This window comes from Amblyomma americanum, chromosome 7 (genome assembly GCF_052857255.1).
Source record: "Amblyomma americanum isolate KBUSLIRL-KWMA chromosome 7, ASM5285725v1, whole genome shotgun sequence".
Classification (NCBI taxonomy): domain Eukaryota; kingdom Metazoa; phylum Arthropoda; class Arachnida; order Ixodida; family Ixodidae; genus Amblyomma; species Amblyomma americanum.
The window spans coordinates 174,240,486-174,265,389 of NC_135503.1; the positions used below are offsets into that span (position 1 = coordinate 174,240,486).

General features: G+C 45.5%; 2 protein-coding genes across 2 annotated transcripts in view; one reads left to right on the forward strand and one right to left on the reverse strand.

The window, feature by feature from the left end:
* LOC144096767 (uncharacterized) overlaps window positions 1–14,668 on the forward strand; it is a 115,497-nt gene extending 100,829 nt beyond the window's left edge. The window contains exons 3-4 of the mRNA XM_077629646.1: window positions 9,651–9,832; window positions 14,480–14,668. Of these exons, the coding sequence (XP_077485772.1) occupies window positions 9,651–9,832; window positions 14,480–14,623 (326 nt within the window). The 3' untranslated portion in view covers window positions 14,624–14,668. The remainder of the gene's footprint in view (window positions 1–9,650; window positions 9,833–14,479) is intronic.
* The window catches only part of LOC144096766 (uncharacterized), a 57,671-nt gene continuing 42,595 nt past the window's right edge, over window positions 9,829–24,904 (reverse strand). Inside the window, exon 5 of the mRNA XM_077629644.1 lies at window positions 9,829–10,165. Coding sequence (XP_077485770.1) covers window positions 10,064–10,165 — 102 coding nt within the window. The 3' untranslated portion in view covers window positions 9,829–10,063. The remainder of the gene's footprint in view (window positions 10,166–24,904) is intronic.

A 24,904-nucleotide genomic window follows, 5' to 3' on the forward strand; every position in this document is an offset into this window, starting at 1 on the left:
AGGCAAGTGACATGGGCAAAACACCGCCCGACAATGCCGCTCATTGCTTGCCGCCTATGCTTGGGCATGTGCAGCCGAGTGCAAGCTTCATGCCCGGTGAGGTACCTGTCTGAATAAACCTACGCTTGTCCACATTATCCGCATCGAAAAAAGCGAAACCCGGCCCCTTTTGTTACAATGCCTAACAAGTCCGCAGGGTTCGTGTGTGCAACTTCGGCGATTGCAGAGTGAACTCATAAACTTTAGTGTATGCACATGTTTGGCGAGTGTAGCTTTGTCTACGCTTGCCTTTATTTATGTATTCTGCAAAAATGTTTGATCTAATAAACTTTGACTTTGAAAAAGCCACGACTGCTTAGATCGCCGCATGTGCGTACATTAAGGCAGAAGTGCAGATATGAACTGGTGTGCAGAACATATGCTGAGGGCAGTCGACCTCAACTGTGGACAATACATTTGTTTGTTTTAATTAATTCGAATTGCCTGTGAATGTATTTTTAGATAAATCTATTAAAATCAAATATTGGTGACATTGAGGGCAGCAGATATAATTAGCAGGAAGCGCCGGTCCTACGCGAACCATTTTCCAAGCAAGTGATAGCATCATTGTCTCTTACTGCAATTTTATCGTAGCGTGTAAACAAGTAAAACTACAATTTATGGGTAAGGGCAGATAATATTTAAGATATGAAGAGCCCACCTTGCGTGTTATGCCGAGCAAACGAGCAGTACTGCTTGTGCACAGCAATGTAAACAACTTCATCGCGAGACCGCATCTGTTGTAATTGTCGCATTCTTAGGGGTCATTGCATGAACGCAGTCAATGCTAAATGTTGCATTATTTATGTTTAAGCACTCATTTAGACGGTGGCGGACTATACATCGGTGCAGGCAGTGAAACATTGGAGTCGCTTTGGCTTTGCCATCAGCTTCGTCCTGCAAAAGGGTTCTAAGGAATATATGTTCGACTCACCCACGCGTGCAGCAGGGAAGCCTTCGCATTCGGCACTTTCGTCTGCTCCTTATGCCGCACGCATACTGTAGTGCCACCTTGTTGTAATTTGTTTAATTATGAAGCCAAGAAATAGCAGTCAAGAGTTTGGTACCAAGCGACAGAATGCCAGAAATATGCCCTTCACGGCGTACAGTGGCTAAGGCATGCACGGCATGTGCCGCTCTTCACTTATGAGAGAACTTGACTGCTGAAAAGAGACCGCACTCATAACATGCGAATAACAGGCTTCCGAGTGCAAATAATAAAGCAGGGGCCCATATTTCTGTTTTTTCAATAATCTGAAAGTTGGCGCCACAAGCAAGTCCGCTTTCTCAAAGACCACTCAGATCGCGTACTAAGCCTTTGTGAACGAAAACACGGGAAATGCATTTTATTTCGTTCAGCTAAAACACTTTTCGAGCGACCGCTGTCCACGGTGTGCATGCAAGCATGCAGCCAAGAGCACGCAGCAGACGACACGTAGTAGGTATGCTCTCGTGATGTCAGCAATCAATGGTTGTCAGACCAGCAATCATTTCGCAATACAGTTAGAACTCGATATTGCCGCGAATATTTGCAATGTTTGTTCGTTTTTCAAATCTGCCGGCACACCACCTTATCGTTTTTTTTTCGACGCAAGACGCGACTAGGTTTATCTCGGTTGATCGCAGCCAGGTAGAGCTGATTCTACGTTGTTCCGGAATGTTCTACTAATTTTGTGCTCTTTATCTCGAAATTTCGCTATCAGCTTTAAATTGAGCACGGCCGACAGCGGCGCTGATTCTGTTCTACGGCCGCCGAGCACGATTGTCGCTTCGCCGCCGCCGAGTGATTCAGTCCATTTTGGGTGCAAGTCAGCCCAATAAGCAGTTTTCTTTTAGAAGACCCTTTTGTCCGTCTTCATCGCTGCTTCGACTGCCGTCACCACTACGTGACAAAATAAAGAAAACCCGATTTATGAAGTTCAAATTTTATGATCAAAATTGTGATTCCCCGCCAAGTACACACAAGGTTGATTGCTCCCGTGAACCCGAAGTAACGAAACAATCATTAAACCCGATTTAACAAAGTTTTCCCAGAAGAAGTGTGCAGAAAAAAGCACTGATTTCTCCCTTATTTTTCCAACAATGCCTCGCAGCTTGTTTGTAGCACACCAGCAGTAACGTCTAGGTGCCCAAGTAATGGCCCTGGTTTTGTTTTGACAGCGCAGTAAGCTGCTCCCGGCTCTCAACCTCCCCCAGCCTTCTTAAGATGGGCGTACACAACACCCTCGCCGAGCTCACCGAGGCCCATCGATCTGCCCAACTTGATCGGCTCTCCTCCACCCTAGCCGGCCGTCACATTCTTGACGCTATTGGCCTACACCCCCCTGGCTATTATACCCACACCTTCTCCCTCCCACACCGCACACGGGACCTCATCACCATTCACCCCCTCCCCAAGAACATGCATCCCGAGCATCACGCGGCTCGTCGTGCTGCTCGGGCGGCAGCCCTACACAAACACTATAACGCACAGCCGGAGAGCGTCTACGTCGACGCAGCCTCTTGCACCTCCTCTTCCGCCTCTGCCCTGGCGGTAGTGTTCAATTCGTACACCCCTATTACGGCAGGCACTGTCATTGCCTCCACTCCTTCGGAAGCGGAGGAGGCAGCCGTAGCCTTAGCCATCGCTACTACATCGGCGACCCACATTTTCAGCGACTCAATGACCGCGGTCCGTAACTTTGCGAAAGGCCGCATCTCCGAACCCGCTTTCCGGCTTCTAAGCCGGTCTCCCGCCCCTACCCGACCTATTTAGCTTCTCTGGGTCCCGGCCCACGCCGGCAACCCAGGTAACGGGGCGGCTGATTCTTTAGCTCGAGGTTTCGTCAGCCGAGCAGGAGCCGCCGACGCCTGGGGAGACGCTCGAGATCAAATGGTCGCGCATCACGAGATCACTCTACACTACCGTGAGCAACGGCTAACGTATCCCCCTCCGCATAAGTCTCTCAATAAATTGCAGCAGGTGACTTGGCGACAGCTACAATCCCGCACCTTCCTCTCCCCTGCCCACTAAGCTCTGGTTCACTCGGGACTGTTCACGCCAGTATGCACCCTCTGAGGCGCTTCTAAAGCGGATTTTGCACACATTCTTTATTCTTGCTCTGAGCTCCTTCCACCAGCCGATTGGCAACTCACAGACCTCGAGCGATGGGAGGCTGCGGTGTCCAGTTCAGACCTGGCTGCCCAACGGCAGCTAGTGGACTGGGCTTTGGTAGTCGCTGAGAAGCATCACCTTCCGACCACGACACGCATCGAAGAGCAATCCCATCATTAGGATGTAACAATTAAGGCTTGCCCTACTTTATAAAATTTTTCACCACCACCACCCCTGCATGGAGCAACGGACTCGGTAATCGGCGGCACTCTCCACCTTTGATTTGAATCCGTTTTACGGGATGTCGCTTTCATGCACAAGCTATTCGGCTGCCTTTGCAGACTTCCCATATGTGCAGGCTCGGGTTATCTGCAAAAATGATGCGGTAGCGTTTCAGTGCAGCTGCGTTACTATTTTAGATTTCGAAGGGCGGAAGGAAGCCTTCCTCTATTTTTCAAATTTCTCAATGTAATGAAATAATTTGTTAAATCGAGTTCTAACTGTAAAAACAAGAAAAGTTCGTTTTAAAAATATCTAGCACACAGAATCAACTGAAACTTCCGGGAATTGTAATTTAAAATCTTGGGAACTAAATGCAATTAGCAGACTATACACGAATATATGATGTCATAGCCCCTTTAAGAGAATCAAACATAATATAAGAAAAAGCACTTTGTAGAGCAGAAATAGTGGAAGCAATAAATGAAATTTGAACAAAGCAGCTAACACATAGTCACTTCAAATATGGTCTCCATGCCTCAAAAGTGAGTTAACTATGCTAGCATATAGACTCTCTTGCTACTATTTTCATTTTTCTGCCAATGTTGTAGTTGCTTTGTTTGCATTAATTTCTTACTAAGCGCCAATGTTGTAGTTGCTCTGCTTGCATTAATTTCTTACTAATTGCACATCATACTGCAATGAGCGAAGAAATATATGGTAAACTTAAAAGCAACAATATAATTGCAGAATATCTGGCATTTAGGTGTAAGAGTTGCCACTTCATGACAGAGGTTTTAAGTCACTCAGCAAACCTTGGCAGCGTTATTTGGTTGTCAGAATCAGTGTTGACTCTGTATTATGATTTATGTGCCACCCTGCCTAATATCACTAGTCGGATATTGTAAATAGTGGTTCTAGTCTTGAATTAAAAGCTCCCTGAAGGTTCCGCTATGTGCAAGTTATTCACTTGTCCTTGTTTAGTATGCTGCATTTCTAATCGCAAATTGAAGAATGGCATTTTATTTTAAGATGAGGAGAGAGTAGTGATTGAATAATATGCTGCAATCGAAGGAGGGCACAGCAGGTAGTAACTACTAGGAGAATGGTAGTGTGCTATTAAACTGCATGTATATGTATGTGTGTACCAGATGTTTATGTGGTTAAGCTCACCTAATTTTTCTACCTATCAAAAGATGTATTGAAGTACGGAGCAGTGCAGCAGGGTCATATGCCAGTCCCATTGGTGAAAGCTGCAGGCATGCGGAAGTTTGCGACGATGTGACTCTGGACGAGGATGGTCATCGCAGCGCACCAGAAATGTAGCCACGAATCAACGACTGTCCAGCAGCAACTTCAAGGGGCAGTTACCAATGAAGTAGACCTATAGATTTGGTATATTTAATAACAACCTCTTTCTGCTCTGCTAAGCAGTGTATAGCATGCATGGTGATAACTAGGCCACCGGTTGCATATCTCTTTTGAAAATCTTAGCTATTTTTTTTTATTCAGTACCAGCGAAGCTTGTAGCTTACCAAGCCTCTCGGATTGTGTGCCTGTATGCCTGTTGACACTAAGACAACATTCACTGACACATAGAAGGTATAGGGGATATTTTTTTGTTGGTCATTGTGAAATAAAATAATGTAATGATTGTAATAACTGATTAGATAGTAAAAGAAAATAACCTAACACAGTCAGATGAGTTGAAGCTTTTGAGCTTCTCAATTTCGTTTTCGCTGATCTACCAACTGAGCAGTTGAATCTTCTTTCGCAGGTATTTGCTGCGTGTAACCTTTCCTTGAGATGTTTACATGTGCCATCCTTGTCCATAGCGCTGGATGCAGTATGTCCGGCATGAGAGCGAATAAAATGTGATCCAATGGAAGAGTGGGGTTTGTGCGATCAGTTTAAAGGGGTCATGAAAGCCTATTTTCACGCATACCCTGCTTATCGCCTTTAATTTCCAACAAGTTAAATTACGATTCCCCCAATTTTCAGTTGATTTTGTGCGATAATAGTTTTAAAGCGAATTTTTTTCGTTTCTTTTGCGAACTGCTTGCTGCTCTGGCAACCTCTGATAGCGGACGTCATGAGCGCATATACGCCACCCGTCGCCTGCTGCGAGCTGTTGAGGAGCTTTCATGGGCACCGTAGACAGCGGTCGCTCAAAAAGTTTTTTCTTTTAGCCTAGCGAAATAAAATACATTTTCCGTGTTCTCTTTTGGGAAGCCTTCAACTTAGAACGCGAGACGAGTGATCCTTGGGAAAGCGGACTTTCTCGATGTGCCCACTTTCCGATTGTTGGGGAAACAGAAATTGATGGACCCCTGCTTTATATTTCACGTTTAGAAGCATGCTGTTCGTATGTTATGAGTGCGGTCTCTTTTGATCGGTGAAGTGCTCCCGTATGTGAAAAGACGCACGTGCCGTGCACGCCTTCGCCGATGTGCGCCGTGAATGCCGTGGCGTTTTGTAGCTAGCTACCAAGTGGTTTTCCGCTATTCATCGGTCGATAATTGAACTCAAACTTTTAAAAGGAGCACTACAGTAACCTTGAGGGGCGAAAGGAGCAGAAAAAAGTGCCGAGTGCGACGACTTCCGCGCTGAATGTACGCGTTTGTAAGTCGAACATACCTTTCCTTCCACTCACAGAACCTTTTTGCAGGAACCAAGCCGCTTGTAAAACCTTACATGACTCGAATGCTTTCACTGTCCGCACCGTTGAATAGTCGGCGCCGTCTAAATGAGTGCTTCGAAATATTAGTACAGAATTTTGCTGTGCGTGCGTATTGTGCTCCAGGACTGCGTCGATTAGGACAACTGCAGCCCGGCGTTGAGGTTGTTTACTTGGCTGTGCGCAAACAGTACTGCTCGTTTGCGTGGCATAAAACGCCAGGTGGGTTATCCTTATCTTAAATAATACGTACCCTTGCTCACTAATTGCACTTTTACTCATTTACACACCATGACAACGCTGCAATAAGCGCCGATGATGCTATTTCGCAATGTTAGGGAAACGCTTCGCGTAGGATACTAGCGCTTTCCGCTAATTGTATTTGCTTTCTCTTATGTCACCAAAATTTATTTTAGATTGGTTTAGCTAAAAATACGTTCGGACCTTACTTGAATTAATTAAAACAACCAGATTTGTTGTCCACAGTCGACGCTGACGGCTGCTGCCGGCTGGCTTCTGCAAATGCTATGCAGACGCGGTCACATATATCGGCACTTCCCCCTTATTGTACGCGCGTCCTGCGATGTAGGCAGCCATTTGCTTTGAGGGCACTGTAGCCAAAACTACACTCGACAGCTATTTGCAGGCGCTAAAACTTGCGAATTCGCTCTCCGAAATCGCACGCACGAATCCTGCGTACTTTGCTAGGCCTCGTCACGAAAGTGGCCGGCGGTCCACCGTCAACCGAAATTCAAGAATATGGGAAAAGTTCCTCACTGATTAGCAACAAAGTGTGAAGATATGATATGTAGCCGCTCGTTTCGCTTTTTTCGATACAGATAAGGTACACAAGCGCAGTTTTTTCGGCCGTCGCCTCACCGGGCGTGAAGCTTTTCCTCGGCCGCACAAGCCCAGGCGACGACGGCGAGCGGCACCGTCGTGTGGCGTTTTCTGCCCGTGTCTTTTGCCTGGCCGATCAGTTCTATGCGCAGGTACCGAATGAAAGCACATCTTCGCTGGTGCACACACATCGCGCATGTCGTCGTGGCTAGCATGAGGTCTAATAAGTTTTAAAATTCTTACGCTTTTGAATGTCATACCAACTAGCCCCCTACCACTCTCTTCTGGTTCCCACTAACCTGACTCTTTAACATTACTACGATACGCTATCGTTGATCGTGCTGGCGTCGTCGTCGGTCTAGCGTGACAGACCAGTGCGTTAGCGACGGCATATGCGTACTGATCAGCCCACCAACCGTCGATCGCCGTCGCATCCACCTATAGCGTGACCGGACCCTACCTATACCGAAGAAAATCTGCGTTATTACCGCTTTTGCGGTACCAGTCATTCATATATGGGGGACGACTGCTACTTCGATCACCCGCGAAAGTACACGGGGGAATGAGACCTCGCTGCGCACATTGCAGCAACGAGAGCAGGCGCCGTTGCTACGTGGATGTGCTAGTGACGTCACGAGAGCTTTCAATATGGCTGTCGTGCCGGTGGAAGAAGTCTCCCGGTATCAATTGCGATCGTATTTTTTTGAAAATACATTCCATCCAGGGCGGCCAAATCTCGAAAATTGAATCACAATAAGCTCTTGCATTAGTTACTGAAGCAGAAAACTACAATATGAAGAACGACCATGTCATGGCCCCTTTAAGCTACCTATACTTTAGGACCAAGGGTGCCAGAAAATACTAGGGAGACTAAAGCTCTGCCTTTAAAGGTACAATAGACAGCGTTAACGGCTCCAGCCTGTGGCTCTCTTTGCAGATACTTGTGAACATACGCGGAGTTCCTGCTTGTCTAATGACTAATTAATTTCTTAATTTTTGCCACTTTTATCTCACACAAGCTCATTCACTTTCAGTAATAGGCTGCCCTATCATGTGGAATACCACCTGACATAGATACCTATAAAGCCTCGTTTTAACCAAGCGACACTAGCATGCCTGTGTTGACTAGGATTACCAAGTTTTACTTTGGATGAAAAGGTCCCAGTGGGTTTGATTTCCATCTCACTTCCCATCTCGAAGCTCACCTTGATAAGCCCGAGTTGGCAGCTCCTGCCATGTCATGTGGCCTCGTGAGGACACACAGACTGTCGCCAGATCAGTCCCGGCCATGTCACATGTACAAGATGACCTGCGATAGCCATGGCCATAAATTTTTTTTTGACAGCGATGACGGCATTAGATTTTCTGGAGAATTAAGCCTCTACACTCTCGTGTTAGTAAAGGCCCTTGTTCTAATAATGTGTCTCGATTCTGGCAGCCTCGCTGCCATGGGTGATGCAAGAGTGTTATCGCACAAGTTCCACTCTCCCATCGGATCATGTTCCATGTGACACTCGCTACTGAACATACATGTCGGTCACTATTGAAACGGTTGGTGCTAGAGAACATCTCAAGTATCGGTTACATGCAGCAAATACGTACGGAAGACTGAATAGCTGTCGTCTTAGCGGAGTTGATAGAGCACCAAACATGATATTCGGCGCTCATAGGTTTGCTTCCCACTTTTTTTCTAATCAGTTATCTGAATGATTACATTATTTTACATCATCAGCATAAAACTTTTACTAAGCTTACATGGATGTCAATGGCTATAGGCTCCATTCATAAGTGCAAGATACTGCTGTCTGACAGTGTCGTGATGTTTCACTGCCAGTTTAAATGAACCAGAAATTCATAATTGCTGATCAAAAAGGTTCGATGAGAGACAAATCTCGTTATAACTATGCCTAATTTTGGCCTAAAATTTGTTATACCCAACAATCGTTCAAAAATCTGCAAAAGTCGGCAAATAAATCCAAGTAAAGGGTGCTCTAAGGGGACAACAGAAAGGTGTAATAACGCACAATTGTTGAATTCAGAGCTTGGTATAAGCATGCAAAATATCATTCTTTGTTCTGTGTTGGAGACCAGAAATGAACACATGGGGATGCTGGCTCTGCCCAGATTTATTTAAGAAACAATGCAATGTTTGCTTGGTGGCACTGAGCAGTATTTGAGAGGAAAAATTTCTCCACGAAATCAATTAAATGTAGAGTTTTCTCCACATCAGGCCACGGGTACTTTCTGTAGGTAGCCCTTCAATTTCCTGGCCGTGTCGGCCGCCTCTGCGCTTTTTAGAGCTCACTCTTCACTTTCCGGTTCACTGTCATCATCCCTACTTGCATCATCTGCAATAATCGGCCTCGTAAGCGATTTCTTGGTCGGTCAGTTCCGGTGCCACTACCAAGTTGTCATGAGCAGAGATTAAGTTCTCAAACGTAACATTTAGAAGCACCAGTCGACATGATGTCAAAGGAGATCATTCTTCATGTCTCCTTTGGAAAGGATGTCAACGGATGTCTTCAATCTTCTGTCTTGCGTTCACAATTGTCGACTGAATACTAGATGCAACACTTAAGACCTCAGTAATGTCTCCTTTTGCGCTTTCAGTGGACTACCAAAAAATCCACTCAAATAAAACTACTTTGTGCTTCTCCATTGCCAATTTGCGCAATGGAGTTGATTGAGTCATGGAGTGCCGCCCACTGGCGCCCAGGTCTGCACATGTGGCAGGGGCGTGCGGGGCAGTCTTTCTGTAATCATGGATTTTGAACATTTCAGGCTTCAACAGTCGGATAGTGCAGCTCCCAATCGAGATCAAAGCTGACATCAAACAGCTCAAAGAGAATCACGCAGCTGCTCTGCAGCTTCGTCTTGGAGAAGAGCTGGTCCCATTGAGTTCCATGCGAGATGTTGAGGACCTAGAAGAAAGCCTTGGAGGCGCCGACAGAAGGGCTCTTCTGGTGAGCCAGGCTTTTCAGTGTTTGATGCAAGAAATGTTTTTCTCATTGCAATATTTATAATCTGATTCGTAAACATGGAAATTCTGCTATCAGCATTCCATCTGTCAGCACTGTTTTCACTAGTTATTCAATATTATGTTGTTACTTGGTGCTTGAGTTCATGCGGTGAAAAGAGGAGCTCAGAATCACCTTGATTACAGCTTTAAGCCAAAGCTAAAGTGGCTATATGGCTTATTTTGTGGTACAGCATAGGTACAACATTCTTGAAGGCTGCAGTAGAGAAGATGTAGCTTTTCCGGTGAGCCTACTGAAGTGGCTGCCATGGCACCGTGCCTGCGTAGACAGCAAAGTCCCTGCCGTGAAGGACTCAACACAGATTGATGCAGTGCCTCCAGCCCCCTCCCTAGATAGCACGAATAAAATTTCCTGATTTTTGATATCGCCAGTTTGGCATTTCTGCAGTATTCTTGCTCTTAAGTTTATGGCTGCTCCAAGTAACGAAAATTGAAAGTACTTGCCCAGAAAATTGAACTTTTCCGGGAACCTGCATGCATGAAAATTTTGAGTGCAAGATGACTAAATTTGTATTGCTCTCACAGATTGACATTTTTTAGAAGTTACAGCATGGTCATCATCTCTTAGCTGCGCCATTTTTTACCTTTGTCAATATTGATCAATGTCTTGCGGTTTGCTTGGAAAAAATTTGGTGAAATCACTCTTTTGATTCTGATACAGTTAAGAAATATTCGGGGAGGGGGGTGGAGGGTTAATAGGACATGCTTTGTCGCATCACACTAAAAACTGCCGCTCATGGCTTGAGCATGTTTTGTTCAGCTTGGCACCAGCACATTCTTCTAAGCAATGCAGTGAATACAAGTGTATCGCTGCATTTAATTTGGTTGCACGTGCGTTTTTTTTTTCATCATGTGCATGAAACAGCCATTCATTGGGGAAAATGGGTGTAAACAATTTCTGGGTGCTAAGCATAGACAACGGTCTTTTTTTCTGTGCCTTATATGTAGTAACTATGACAATTTATAAATGCTCATGAATTCTTTATTTGTATTCAACATCTTATTATAAGTAAAACTTCTATTTGTGCTAGTTGGTGCATTTTATTGAACCAAGGGAACGGAGCAGCGCAAAAACAAGCAATTTGTGCTGTAATGGTTTTCACATCAAGAGGCTTGACTTGATGGGAGACGAAACAGTGGCCGAGGCTACACACCTCATACTGAAAAATTTGGTAAAGACGCCAGTCGCCTTGCAGTTTACGCTGGAAGTTGGAAGGCACAGGCGACCTTTTGGGCAGCTTCGCCTATATATGTTTTTGTTGGCGAGTTTTCGCATACCATGTTTGTTTGCCCTAGTTTGCACTTTGCGATGTTTCTGGTCCCTCGCATTCTCTTTAAGCATTGTGTTTAACTGGTTGCTTGATTCACTGTGGCTTTGATTTTAAGTGCTAAGCAGTATATGCAATTGTTTTGAGAAGAAATGATGCACAGATACACCCTTTTTCCTTGTATTGCTGCTTCAATTTAACTGGCAGCAAGCATTCGGCCTTCAGAATAATCTGCTTGAAGAGATGATTGATACTTCTTTTCGGGCCACTGTAGTTGCTTTACTGGACAAAAAAAGTAAAAGAACTCTTTAGTTTGAATTTTGATTTCTCTGAACTATTACTTTGGTTCCGCCGACTTACAGTGCGTTAAAAGGGTTCTTTAATTCGATTATTACTGGATTTTAACTTCTAGTCTGATTTTCTTGAGAGTTGCTGTAATACACTAAATCTTAATTATCTGTTCAATATACAAGCTTGTTTCATTATCACTAAATGATTGTCATGTGAACATAACCAAGCTGCAAATTGTTGCATTCTTGTTCGAGTCTTAAAAAGGCGCTGAAATGGGGCCCAATGAAGGTAAGAAAAGCTGATGAAACTGGAGGATATTGAATTGCCTATCAGCCTCCTGCAAACATTATCAGTATAGCTAATTTAAAGCAGAGATATTGCCAATTAAAAACTGCCTCCATATTTTACCTCTCAACTCGTACACCAGGCGCCACATCTTTATACAGAGGAAGGAGTACAAAGGGGGAGGCGCTGCAGTCACCTTCGGGGCCATCCAAACACCTGTCCTTTTTCTCTGTATTGCTCGCGAACCATGATAGCACTCTACATCATGACGCCATTCGCGCTAGCCAATGCAATGCGCGCAATCTCGGTCGAACGCCTGGTGACGTGGGTTGCGGCGCAAGAGCGCAAATTTTCGAAAATGTCTTGCAAGTTACCAGCTTGCTCTCGAGGACTTGTACGTTAGAAGCACGCTCAGTTTCATTTCCACTACTTAATGCACATATTTGATTCCCACTTTTTCAAGCCTTTTTGCATCCCTTTAGCTTAAATTTAAGCTCTTTAATGTCCACCGTTACTCTCATCTAGGCCACCTTCGATTCCAAATGGACACCCTTAAGTTGGAGGCCCGAAAACTGCAAAATGCAAACAGCAGTTTAGAGAGTCGCAAACAGGAATTTTTTCACTGACATTTGTTAGCTATTATTGTCTAGCATTTGTGCAGCCCTCTTCTAGCTGGGCGAGTTTTGGGATCAGGCTCTGTATTGGTACAGCCAACTCTTTTTGTTGACTTTGAAAGTTTTTCATAACGTGTCAGTTGTTTGCTCCTTCCTTTTCTGGTCGCGGTAAGCCTGTCAGATGTCAAGTGTGAAAAACAAAGGTTCCTCTTAGCGTGATGACAATAATGAACCAGATTAGGAGTAAACCATTGGGCGAAGCAGCATTCAAGATTGAGGTAATCTGTGGCAGGCCACATTATCATTGAAAACCCTGCCAGTGTTACACTACCTCCTAGAAACTTTCCGTGCCATGCGATGCTGGCACCAGGCAAATTGTGCAACGGCACTAAAATTGTCACTTGCTTGCCTAATGCCGATGTGAAAGGTACCTCTTTCTATATTTAGTTCCACCTTGGATTCCTGACAATGTACGAATGGGCGGCTAACCACTTATGCATCAGAGAAAATTTTCTAGACTTACTCATCGCCTGTGTACTGCCACAGTGTGGTATTGGGTCTGTGGAAACTGCTAATAGCAAAGTACTTATAACATTGTCTAGTCCCAAGATGTCGAATGGGTGAATACTCTAGTGGATGGATGATGAGCAGCCGCTGGAGAATCTAGAATAGCACATTCTTTGAGCGTCATCTTTTATTAGTAATTACTGTAGTATATAATCCTGCATTAAATTGGCGTGCAAAAGTAGACCCAATTAAGAACATTGTTCTCTTTTGTTAACAGTAAAAAGTTTGCGGGGCTCCTTGGTATGTTGATGCTGTCAGATGGAAAAATATAAGGTAGAAAATATCGATTTTAAATTTAAACTTTTTCCACCTCTTGCTCTAAATTTGTGATGTTTACAATAAAAAAGATCCTATCATCACCATCTTGAAGTTGCAGTGTAACATAGCACGTGGAATATGTGCTAAAAAATGGTTAGCACTTCTGTCAACTGCGTAATTAGTGAGCAGCTGTGAAACCTGTATTCTTATTTGCGGCTATTTTTAGCTTACAAAGGCTGTCTTCAGTGGGATTGAATTTTTTCGGATTAGCGTGCATTATTTATTCAAACAGGCTAACAGTAGTTTTCTCTAGGTAAAGTGATGTCATTAGAGGAAACTAGAATTACTTTCTTTCACAGGCCCAGCAGAGCAGATACATATAATACAGATGATATGCGACTCTAGCTCAATATTATTGTTCGAAATATGATAAAGAGGTTATAACATAAAAGTACGCCCCGCCGAGGTGGCTCAGTGGTTAGGGCGCTCGACTACTGATCCGGAGTTCCCGGGTTCGAACCCGACCGTGGCGGCTGCGTTTTTATGGAGGAAAAACGCGAAGGCCCCCGTGTGCTGTGCGATGTCAGTGCACGTTAAAGATCTCCAGGTGGTCGAAATTATTCCGGAGCCCTCCACTACGGCACCTATTCTTCCTTTCTTCTTTCACTCCCTCCTTTATCCCTTCCCTTACGGCGCGGTTCAGGTGTCCAAAGATATATGAGACAGATACTGCGCCATTTCCTTTCCCCAAAAAACCAATTATTAAAAACCAACATAAAAGTACATGTTCGCGAGCAGCAAATTTTATGTCCCTACTTCTGCTCATTGTTTATCAGCATTTGCTGAATTTTATTGTCATGTTTACAAAGATGTGCCAATAATTGGGAACCTACGAATAGCTGGTCAAATGTTTTATTCGGTTTTTTTAACGAAAAAGTGTAGTGCATTTTCGAAAGGAATAACGCTTTCAAGTTTTCGAGGTAGAATTATTTTGCCGCAATTTTGAATAGAGCATGCTGCAGTTTTTTTCCTTTTCTTTTCTTTTCTCAGAAAACAGTCCATTTTGTGAGTCGCTGGCAACACTGAGCTCTTCAAGTTGATTTGTATAGCATCCACGCCTTCAGAGATTGGCACAAATTTCGGGCCTACTTTTGTGGTTAATAAAAATTCACTCAATGTGTTTTTGCTGCAGTCTTCTCTATGTTATTACATGGTGTGACCACAAAGCTGAGAATTCATGTTTTCCACATTCATGTTTTGCACACTTTGTAATTAACTGTCTGATTACAGCTGCTGTTGAGCGGAGGGTGCCTGATGCGGATGTGGCCGGCATCAACTTCCATATTTCAAGCATTTTTGTGTGGCGCCAGGGACCGGGACGGTTCCCAGAAGGCAAGGATGAACTTGACGCGGGCACTCCATCCTTACCACTGATGGAGCTTTTGTGAAATAATGCAATAAAACGTGGAACACAACTACTTTTGAATTTGATATATCATACTTCAACTTTGCCATGCCGGAGTCTGACCCTGGCTATGCTAAGGCAGAGAAGCTTAAGATATTGGTGCATCTGCTTAAGATGTTGCAGTGAATACATCAGATTTTCTGTGATTTGACCTATTTATGAATGAGTAATGTCTGTGCAGCCAGTGTTTTGTAGAGCTTCTGAAATGGGTTGCCCACTTGCCCAAACTGGGCTTCATTAGGGCAGCCCAGTTTGGTTGCCCTTATTAAGGCCGGCCTGGGTCAAATTGGGCAGCCCACTTTTGCACAGACTAGGCATCATCTGGGCAACGAAGGAGGGCTGCCCACTTTGGGCCAAACTGGGCTGCCTAACGGAGTGAAAGTGGGCTGCCCACTCGGGCCGAACAAGGGCCCCACAAGGACAAGGAAAATGGGCTGCCCTTTCAGGCCCAACAAGGGCCACACCAGGGCATTGAAAGTGGGCTGCCCACTCGGGCCCAAGGAGGGCCCCAATAGGGCATTGAAAATGGGTTACCCACTCGGGCCCAACAAGGGCCCCACCAGGGCACTGAAAGTCGGCTGCCCAATCGGGCCTCAAGAGAGGCCCCACTAGGGCATTGAAACGAGCTGCCTAAGTTGGGCCAGGTCTGTTTTTTGGGGGGCAAGCGAAATGTGCTGCTCATGTGGGTAGAGATTGGGCAGGCCCAAACAGTGCGCCCTTGTTTACCTTCAAATGGGCTGCCCAAGCTGGTTCTCTTCTGGCTCCTTTAGGGTAGCCCAAGTGGGCTGCCCATTTGGGCCCCTCCTTGGCACGAGTTGCAAATCCCACATAGGGCTCATATGGGCTGCCCGCTCGGGGCCAAACAGGGGCCCCAATTGGGAGCACACTTTGTGCTACTTGGGTAAAAGCACAAGCAAAAAGGTTATGTTTACAGCTTGAATTGTCTAGGCTTGCGCTTGCAGTCCAAAAGGCGGAAAAACTCTGTCTTGAGATGCTTTTTTTCACTGAAGACGCACAAGCCTGAAGCACCGTTCCGTGTCATCATATCTGAACGAAGCGTGTGGCAGGAGGAAGAGCTATTTCTTCAAAGACATCTCATACTTTTGAGCGTTGATGATACTTTTTCTAATTGGAAGCACAGAACAAGTGGTTTTCTTTCTAAAAGATCTTCAAGAGCAAGACGTGGAAATATGTTTCGATATATGTGAAGGATCTATATTACTCCCTTCCACATCAGCAGCTTTTAGAATGTATCGAAGGCGGCATTCATCGCTTTGGTGCTGTTGCTTTTCACAATGAAACGGGTTTTTCTGTTGACGGGTTCTTGAGTTTATTTCTCTGTATCTGAAGTCGACCTTTGGTAGCTGGAATCGGGAGGTATTTCTGCAAAAGGACGGAGTATGCATCGGCTCGTGCATTGCTCATGCGCTCAGTGACCTTTACCTTGCTAGTCTGGACAGGCGACTGCAAAATAAGCTGGATGTTGCTATTGTCATTCGGACGTTTAAATTTGTTGATGACTACATAGTGGTCCTTCGTAAGAGTCAGAGAGATGTTTCGGTAACAGCCGCAACTGCTATTTCTACCTTATCTAAGTGTCTGCTCCCTCTGAAGATCACCCATGAGCTTCCAGTTGAGGGCACTATTCGGTTTCTTGACCTAAAGCTGGCTACTGGGCAGCCGGTTTGTTGGATGTATGAGCCCAGAGCTGAGAAGGCCATATTACCCTTTTCGTCTGAGCATACGCGACTGGTCAAGCGAGGGGTCGCGAAGACGGTGCTTCTCAAATACAGTTCGCAAGTCCTGCGCATGCTTGATATAAAGAAGTTTTTATAAGCAGGTGGACCGCCTCAGAGCAGCAGGTTTCCCGAGACACTTATTAGTTTCGGTCGCTGAGAGCTTTCATCTGCAGAAAAAGGCCAAGAAAGCTGGAACTGATAGCGAAGGGGGCAGCAAGTTAGTGGTGGTGCCTTATATCAACAAGTGCTACACTCCCTCAAGAAGGTAGCACAAAAAGCTGGAGTGAAGGTGTTTATATCTGCACCAGAAAAATTTTCCTGCATTTGCAAGGCCACCTGTCCCGACAGCAAGCTTCAGAATAGTTGCACGATTCGGTATGGAAACCTTTTCGTGCAGTGCACTGAGTAAATAATCTACAGTATCCCGCTTTCATGCGGCAAGGCGTACATTGGACAGTCAGGCAGATGCCTTAATGAGTGGTTAAATGAGCACCATAGGAAACTTAGGGATAGCAGTTCCAGCAATTTGGCATTGCACTGTCCTGCTCATAAATGCAAGCCTGGTTTTAAAGAATGCGAGGTGATTGGCCGAAATGCGGATAGAATTACAAAGAAAATTATCTAGGCTGCCCTAGTCGAAAGAGCTGGACCTGATAGCTGCGTCAGCAGTCCGTCATTGTTGCTAACATTGCAAGATATAACTTTTTGGACTCGGATCTGTATGCCAGCAGGTGAAATGTGTTGCATGTGCTTTTTAAGCTTTTGTTCACAAATTATCTTTTCTAATCTGAGAGGTATCGTTCTTTTATTTATGTATAAATTCTGTGTGCTCCAAATAAAGCCTTAGTGGAAGTTTAGCTCTTGTGTTTGTCTCGTTTTGTTGCTGCGCTATGGATCATAATGCTCGCCATGTATGTTGGTGCCGAAGAGAAGTCCTGGGATGTCATCTTGCCTTACTTCCTCTTCGCCTACAATACCGCAGTGCAGGAGACCACAAAGATGACGCCTTTTAGGCTCGTCTATGGCAGGAAGGCCATGCGGCCCAACGTTACCGCAGAAGAGAACGTCGACGTTGCCGCCTAGCTTCAACGTGCAGAAGAAACTCGAAGGCTTGCCCGATTACAGATCAAAGATCAGCAGCGGACCGACGCCAGACGCTACAACCTACGAAGACGCGACGCACAATACAAGCCTGCCCGATCAAAACGCACGGCAGAATTTTTTGTCGCGCATCTGTCGCGCGACATAATTTTGCGTCGCAAGACAAGCTCTCTTGTCGTGCCTTGTGTCGTGCGACCGGGTTCGTGTCGTGGGATCTTTCGCGCGACAAAGATGTTTGTGGTAGGTTCTGCCGCACGACAGACATCTTTCTTGTATTTTGTCGTGCGAGAAAGGTCCCTGTCGCAGCATTTGTCGCGCGACAGGTTTCTGTCGCAGCTACTGTCGTGCGAACGAGGGAGTCATGCCGCGTGACTGAGACTGCGTGCCTCAGCAAAGTTGCCTGTCGTGGGTTCAGTCGCGCGACAGACTTCTAGCACGCCTCTTTTCACGCGACAAAAGTACCTGTCGTGCGGCCTGTCGCGCGACACAACAGTTTGTCGTGGGATATGCTGCGCGACAGATACCTGTCGTGGGATGTGTCGCGCGACAGATACCTTTCGTGGATTGTGCCGCGCGATAGATACCTATCGAGGGTTGTGTCGTACGACTGATTCATGCGAGGGTAATTGTTTTACTGCAGAATTTATAGAAATACTGTCGTGCCGTCGTGTGGCAGCGCTAGGATCAGATTGACCAAAGGTGCGTTAAAGCGCGTTCACTGTGGCGAGTCTCGAAGAGGATGAGAGGTACTCTTGTCTGTTGGCGACGGGCAGCGACCGAAACGAAGTGCTAATTCACTTGGGCGAATCGAGTTTTCAACTCGCTTCCCGCGAACTGCTTCTCTTACCGAACGACAATTGGCTTAGAGGAGAGGCACTGCTTGAGAACCCACTTAATTCCCTTCTGTTCCCGCATGACAGTGTGAGGAAAGTAGTGCATGCTCAAGAGTAATGCGGCTTTGAAAGCCCAGCGTGCGCAAGTCGAATGACGCTACTGAAAGTCAGTGTCCTCCTGGCTGCTGTGACGTGTTCAAGCCATGTAACATAATGTACCGCTACTACAAGCGCAGAAAAGGCCAAGGACACATACACGCGCGTCGCGGAAATGAATGTCGTTAATCGTCAATCAGGGAAAATTTTTCGCCATAATTATCCGGCTATCACAAAGGCACATGTATGTACATGGAGGCAGTTCTCTGAATAAATGTTAAAGCAACCCCGATATCGTTTTTCCACGTTTCAGTTTTAAGAGCGCCAGCTCTTACTACTTACGTTTGTCAAGGATACGTCTGTCTGCAGGGAGGGTCAAATTGGCCAAGACAGTTACAACGCTATATCACATAGCAACGGCGGGCGCGTAGAGCCTCAGTTGTCGCAGATACCTTCAATCCGTTTTACATATGCCAGTATAGCGGCTATCGAAATGGTACCCCGGGGACCCTCATTTGCGTCAAATTTGGGGGCCGCCTGTTTGACGCAGAATGATCGAAGTGGTGTCACTTAACTTGTCATGTTCCTGAGGATAAATTAAATATTTAGATAAAGCCCAAAATATGTGTGGGGTTCGCACCGACGACCTTTTTGCCCCCAAACTATGCAAAACGGGGATATCCAGACAGCCATACGGCCTAATCGTTTGTCGCAGAGCGTTCCGGAAGCGGTCAAATAATTCGTCTTGTTGTAATGCACACGTTTATACAATTCATTAGCTGATATATGAAGAGAAAACATACCGGATATAGCGACGGTGGCTGTAAATCGCAATAGTAGTGCAAAATCTCTCGAGTAGATGGCGCTGTTTTTATCTTTAAAGGAATGTTTTCGAAACGAAACACCCTCAGATGATTGTATTTTGTATTCTCCACATTTACTGAGCACCCCAATCTAAACACGAAGCTCCCGTAGCTAACGCTCTTAAGTACAACACTGATCCTGTGTTGGCGGAGAATTTTTTAGCGGCAGTGACGCGCTGCTTATCGCAAAATAGCAAAAAAAAATACTTTACGACGTCGTTCACTACCTTCACTGAAAATTTCATGACGGTGGCACAAAAATGTTGCTAAATATGGAGAACAGCGTATTGCCGAAGGTGAACTGCGGCGGCCGGCGAGTTTGAACCGATTCGAACATGGACGCCCAGAAACGTCGCGCGCATGGGGCGCTGCCTCACGCCATCGCTTGAATTTCCCGGCGGAACAAGCACCCGCATATTGGTCAGGTGACGTGGCGTAATACCCCGCTACCCCGCGACGCTACGGATTGGATGAGGAGTTCTATTAAATGTCACAAGCGCGACTTCCATAAAAGAGTGTATTTGTTCAGGACACCCCCCCCCCCCCCCCCCCCGCCGTGACCAGTTGGCTTAATTAACTTGCGCGAACTCTGGGACTCGCTACTGTGTACACACATTTAATGCGCATTCAGGCTTGCAAGCCGCTAAGGGCATGCGACCACTAGTCGCTTGCGATGAGACAGCAGCTCAACAACGCAATTGCTCACACCGGCAACGGGGACCTGCGGGCCTGCTCGTTTGATTCTCGGTCGAAATGAGAATAAAGTCTTGGGACTGACGTCAATTGCGTGCTTTCAAGAGTTTCGTCTACTTTGGCACAGTCTAATTCCTGCGCCCTCGCGCTTGGTTCTCTAATGTGCTCTGGTCCAGTGTGACTGTGTGCTACGACAATCTGAGCGAACAGGAGGATGTGTGGCGGTTTTGATGTGCACCACGGCCATACAATTAAGCATCATGATAACGTACGTGCGCCTTTATCGGGGCCGCCATGCTAGCCTGGATGCCGGCCACCGGCGTCAGAAAAATGCGACAGTAATGTTTGTTCAAGTCCATATTAAGCCGTCGGATGGAGTATCGTTGGCCACTATCGAGTCGTTGGCAGAAGTGATAAGAGGAATACAAGCAAATGTCTTCCTATGGCGCCTTTAATTGCTGCTGCTCCATCGCGGCTTTCCTGGCCTCAGCTGGCTCCGCTCCTGAAGGTGTCGCGGAAACCGAGCCTATCTTTGTTTTACTATAAGACGAGGTTCACATTAAAACGATGACGAGAGCAGTACCTCAGCGCTAGCCAGTTTTGAAGTGCACTTAGCTGCTACATCAATGTGCAACCGGCTAGGCTTAGCAAAGATTAGGGCAGCCAGGGAGCAGCGCGTAGTTCAATGCCCGGCGCGCCCGCAGGTGGCGTCGTTGCCGAAAGCTCGGCTCGCTCACTGAGGCTCGCTGACTGATTGGCTCAACAGCTTGCGACTTGCACTCGGAAGGCTGGAAAATCGAGCAGCGAGCGATTGGCCTGCGACTGAGCGATACTTTATGTCCATGTTTGCAGTACTGGAGAACAACTTTTAACGCCCATATGCTTGGGTTATAGGCTGCGTTGCGGCGAGTCTTAATTAAGATCGTCCGCGACGCCATCGTCACCTTTCGTGACGCACAGGCTGAGAACTTCATGTCCAGTACGTGCCAAAACCACTCGTATTTATCGGAACGATACGAAGTCGAAAGCACGGCTGCTTGGATGCGCTAGTGGGCTCTTGCTTGTGAAATTACACGCGATCAGGATGCGGCGAGTTTGAGCCGCTGTTGCATATTAGCTAAAGTGTGACGCAAGTATCGACGTACGTTCGTAACACAGTTGATGTCAAAGCAATCCGCTTGTACCGTTCACAGATTAAGCTGTTATTAAGTTTCATGATCACCGGTGAGCTTTCCTGTGTCCAGCAAATTAATGCATCGCAGCTGCTCTCCATCGTGCCACTCACATTCAACATATCCACGGTATTCGCCAGCTTGAGATACGGTGCATTTATTCGCTGTTTTTGTCGCAACTTAGTGATTTTATCTGGCATCAAACGAAATTGCATTCCTTCAGCAGCGTCGTCTGCTCCGTCGTCTGCTAGGGCATCCGGGTCACTTCAGGGGATCGCAGGATCGCAGCTTCTACAAACGACATGCAACAAAAGTAACTGAAAGCACTTTGATATAAATATATAAAGTAAAAATAAATTTTAAAAGTACAAAGTTTTTGTTTGGAAGATACTTTTAAACATTTTTGATTTAAAACCAAACTTCTTTGTGGGTTGTAATTTTTCAACGACGCGAAAGCGCAGCCGTCAGCGCCATTGCAGCGGGAACGACGAGTCGCGTTTTGTATTATTTGTCTCTTTGAGGCATTGCTTGAGTGCTTGTACGGCGGACACATGTGAAGAACTCATTCAATAGGAAGGTGAGCAGGAGTGTGTTTTGGAATCCAACGACCAGAATTACGGCCTGTCAACATTGGCGAGTTTCAACGGGTAAGCCATGAAGAAAGACAGTGCTGCGACGTCTTGTCATCTGTACAGGCAGCGAAGACTCCTGCGCGGTTTTACTAAGCCCGAATGAATCGCATGACCGGTAAGTCCCGCTCTGTGTTTCTCTGCTAATGATCTGTACTCACACGCGCTATTTGTATGCGGCTATATAGGGATGTGAGTGGAGGCAGTCTGCATGCGGTGGCCGCAGCTATAATGTGGCGCCAAAAAAGCAGGGCCTATATCCTGCATGACAAGGGTTGTTCTCATTGTCTTTATGTGCGTTTAGTACTCGCGTGCCCGTGGTAAATAAAAATGGCCCAGATATCACAACCGAGTTGCGCTATAGCTTGCTAGCGCTACGACACTCAGTGCAAAAGCAAGGATTTGCACTGCATAGAAGACGATGAACTAGAAGTGCCGCGCGACGGAGCGCTCGCGCTAGGCGAGCTGCGATCAGACAGCGCACTATTTTGCTCAGGGTTGTTACTTATTGGAGTAGTGCTTGCGCTTTATTATTCATCATACTAAATTATTATGATACAGTGGTCGCTTGTGAAAGGCTGGTGCATATTCCTCGCCTTGTCATTTGTAAACTTATCTGTGCTTCCAGAATGAAACAGGATTTCAGGCAGTGTTATGTTAAAGTTATATCAATCTTGCGTCTCCTGAGCTGTGAGCGTCGATGCTTCGTCTCCTTCTCAGCACTGCGAGCTTTCGGGGTTGCAACTGCACACTTATGAAGGATTTCGAGCTTTTTGGTATATCCCTCGCTTGGGCGGCCCGCATTCAAGCTGTTCGCCATTGTCGATGTTTTTTTTTGTTACTTAATTTCACTTTGTTATTTATTCTTGCTTTCGTGCCATGAGCTGTGCTGCCGGTGATTCTCCAAACTCGGAACTGTTCCCAGGCACGGCATCCTACCCACAGACCTCCACTCACCACGCTCACGAGTGTTCTTTGGTATTTTGTTTCTGTTGTCCTTACTTGTATCACCAGTCGACAAATTTGTGCAGTTTTTAATTGTATGCAGATTTCTTAAATGCGCTATCAATTTTTGTATGATGCTAAGCTGTGCTGTGAGATATCTAGTTTCTTGCTAGTGAAGGCATGCTTTTTTCAACTCTCTCTTCTCATTTATCCAACGCAGAAGGTCGCAACATTCAATTTATTACCTAGACATTGGTGCAAGGCACCCTGATAGGCATTAATGCAACCCTGTGCATCCTATATTCAAATTGGTGTGCGGTATTTCAGCCAGCTCATCTTTCAGTGTGGTTATGACAGTCATTGTGACTCTTCTCAAAGAATGAATATGGGCGCATTATATAAAATCTGTTCATTTCTTTTGTCATGGGCTAGCTCAGCAGTTTTTATTTACTTATATTACATCTAATTTTAGTTTTAAAGTATTAGACAATTTTCTCTCTTGTCATTCATGACATTGCTACAGCCATTGACAGCAGTTGCTCTAGGTTTATTTATCTGCAGTTGCCAGCTGCCAACATTTATTGGGCCATGCGTGCTTCTTGCCTTCGGCTGCGTCATCCTCCTGAGCCATTCATGGTAGTTATTCTTTTTCAGTGATGCATATCACAGCTGCCTATTTAGAAAAAATATGATCAATATAGACATGCAGCTAGGTTTATAAATGCATGCAAACTGTACATGCAGTTCACAGCAGTACCTCAGCTTATAATTACAGGAACTGTAGACTTGTACAAAATATAGTCGCTGATGTAGCTCTTGATGCAGCTGCTGTTAACATAAAGGTGCTTTGACATTGCACACCTGTTACCTTTTTTGCATATCTGTCCTCGAAAAGGACCTGTATGTTCATTTATCACTTTAAAAACATTGTGCTCTAAATTGATGGTTTACCAGTATTTCTGATACAGAGACCAAATTGTCAGTCAGTAATGTAACATTGCCCGATGACACCAATCCTTGTATGGCATAGAATCCTTGCAATGCACTAGGCAAGCTGCTGACAGCACAGATTTATTGCTAGTTTATTATCACAGCATATGGTTGCACTGGACAGTTTGTTCCTTTACCTTCTGAAAACTGCATCCTTGAAAAATTTAAGATTAGTTGCAGAAAATGTGAGAGTATCTGTCTCACATTTTGGTGGGCACTTGAGCCGTTATGTATGGGAGGGATATAGAAGGGAATTAAAGAAGAGGCGCAGTAGCGGAGGCCTGACGCCCTTGTTAGATGCCCTTCTTTTGTTAAACATACCTCGCAATTAACACGTTTGGTACAAAACAAACATGAGACGTGCTCGCTCACGAACACCCTCATGTCAGTAAAACAAAAAGTGCCAATGTTGCTGTACTTTAGAGCTTTGCTCTTAAAAGCGCAGCTGACTGCTGCTCAAAGTTGAGAGTAAAAATATGTCTCATTTTTCTCATGTGCAGTCCGCTGTGCTGATGCCATTTACAATGATGATGGACATTGAGTTGCATGATGCGCAACCCGTTCTTGGAGTTAGTGATTTTGTCTGTCGTGTGAATCTGCCGTTAAAATTTGTGCAGAACAATGGTTCTCCAGTTCAGTTTAGGTAATCATATCCTGTGCCACCTGCTACAACCCGTTTTCCTCAAATTTCCTAATCTAATTTGGCCGCCTGTTTGCCACCCATTCATGCATTCACCTACTCTTCAAATCCTTACAGTGTTTTAGTGTGGTATTGCTTATATCTTCTCTGCATTACACATGCATTGGACTTCCCTTTTTTTGATTTAGTCAAGATATCTCTATTCCTGTTTCTTGCATAAGCAGCTGTGCTCTTACTGTTTAGAACGGAAGGGTACAAAATTTTAAACACTAACAATTTAATTTTTTTAATGGTCGTAAGCAGCCACATTCTAGCAAGTTTCAATCACAGGTACTGTGAGCAACATATTATTGGCCTACCTAGGAATCACTTCAACCTTTCACCCGCATTAAGTGAAAACAAGAAATGCAGCCTCAAATATTGGAACATCGCTGAAATCGCCTCTCAACTGTCACTGCTTGCTAGTGCTGCTGATGGGGTCCTGTGGGCTTGCTAGCAGAACCTGTTGGCATAGCACTGGCCGGTCACGCGCATAAAATCTCTGTGGTC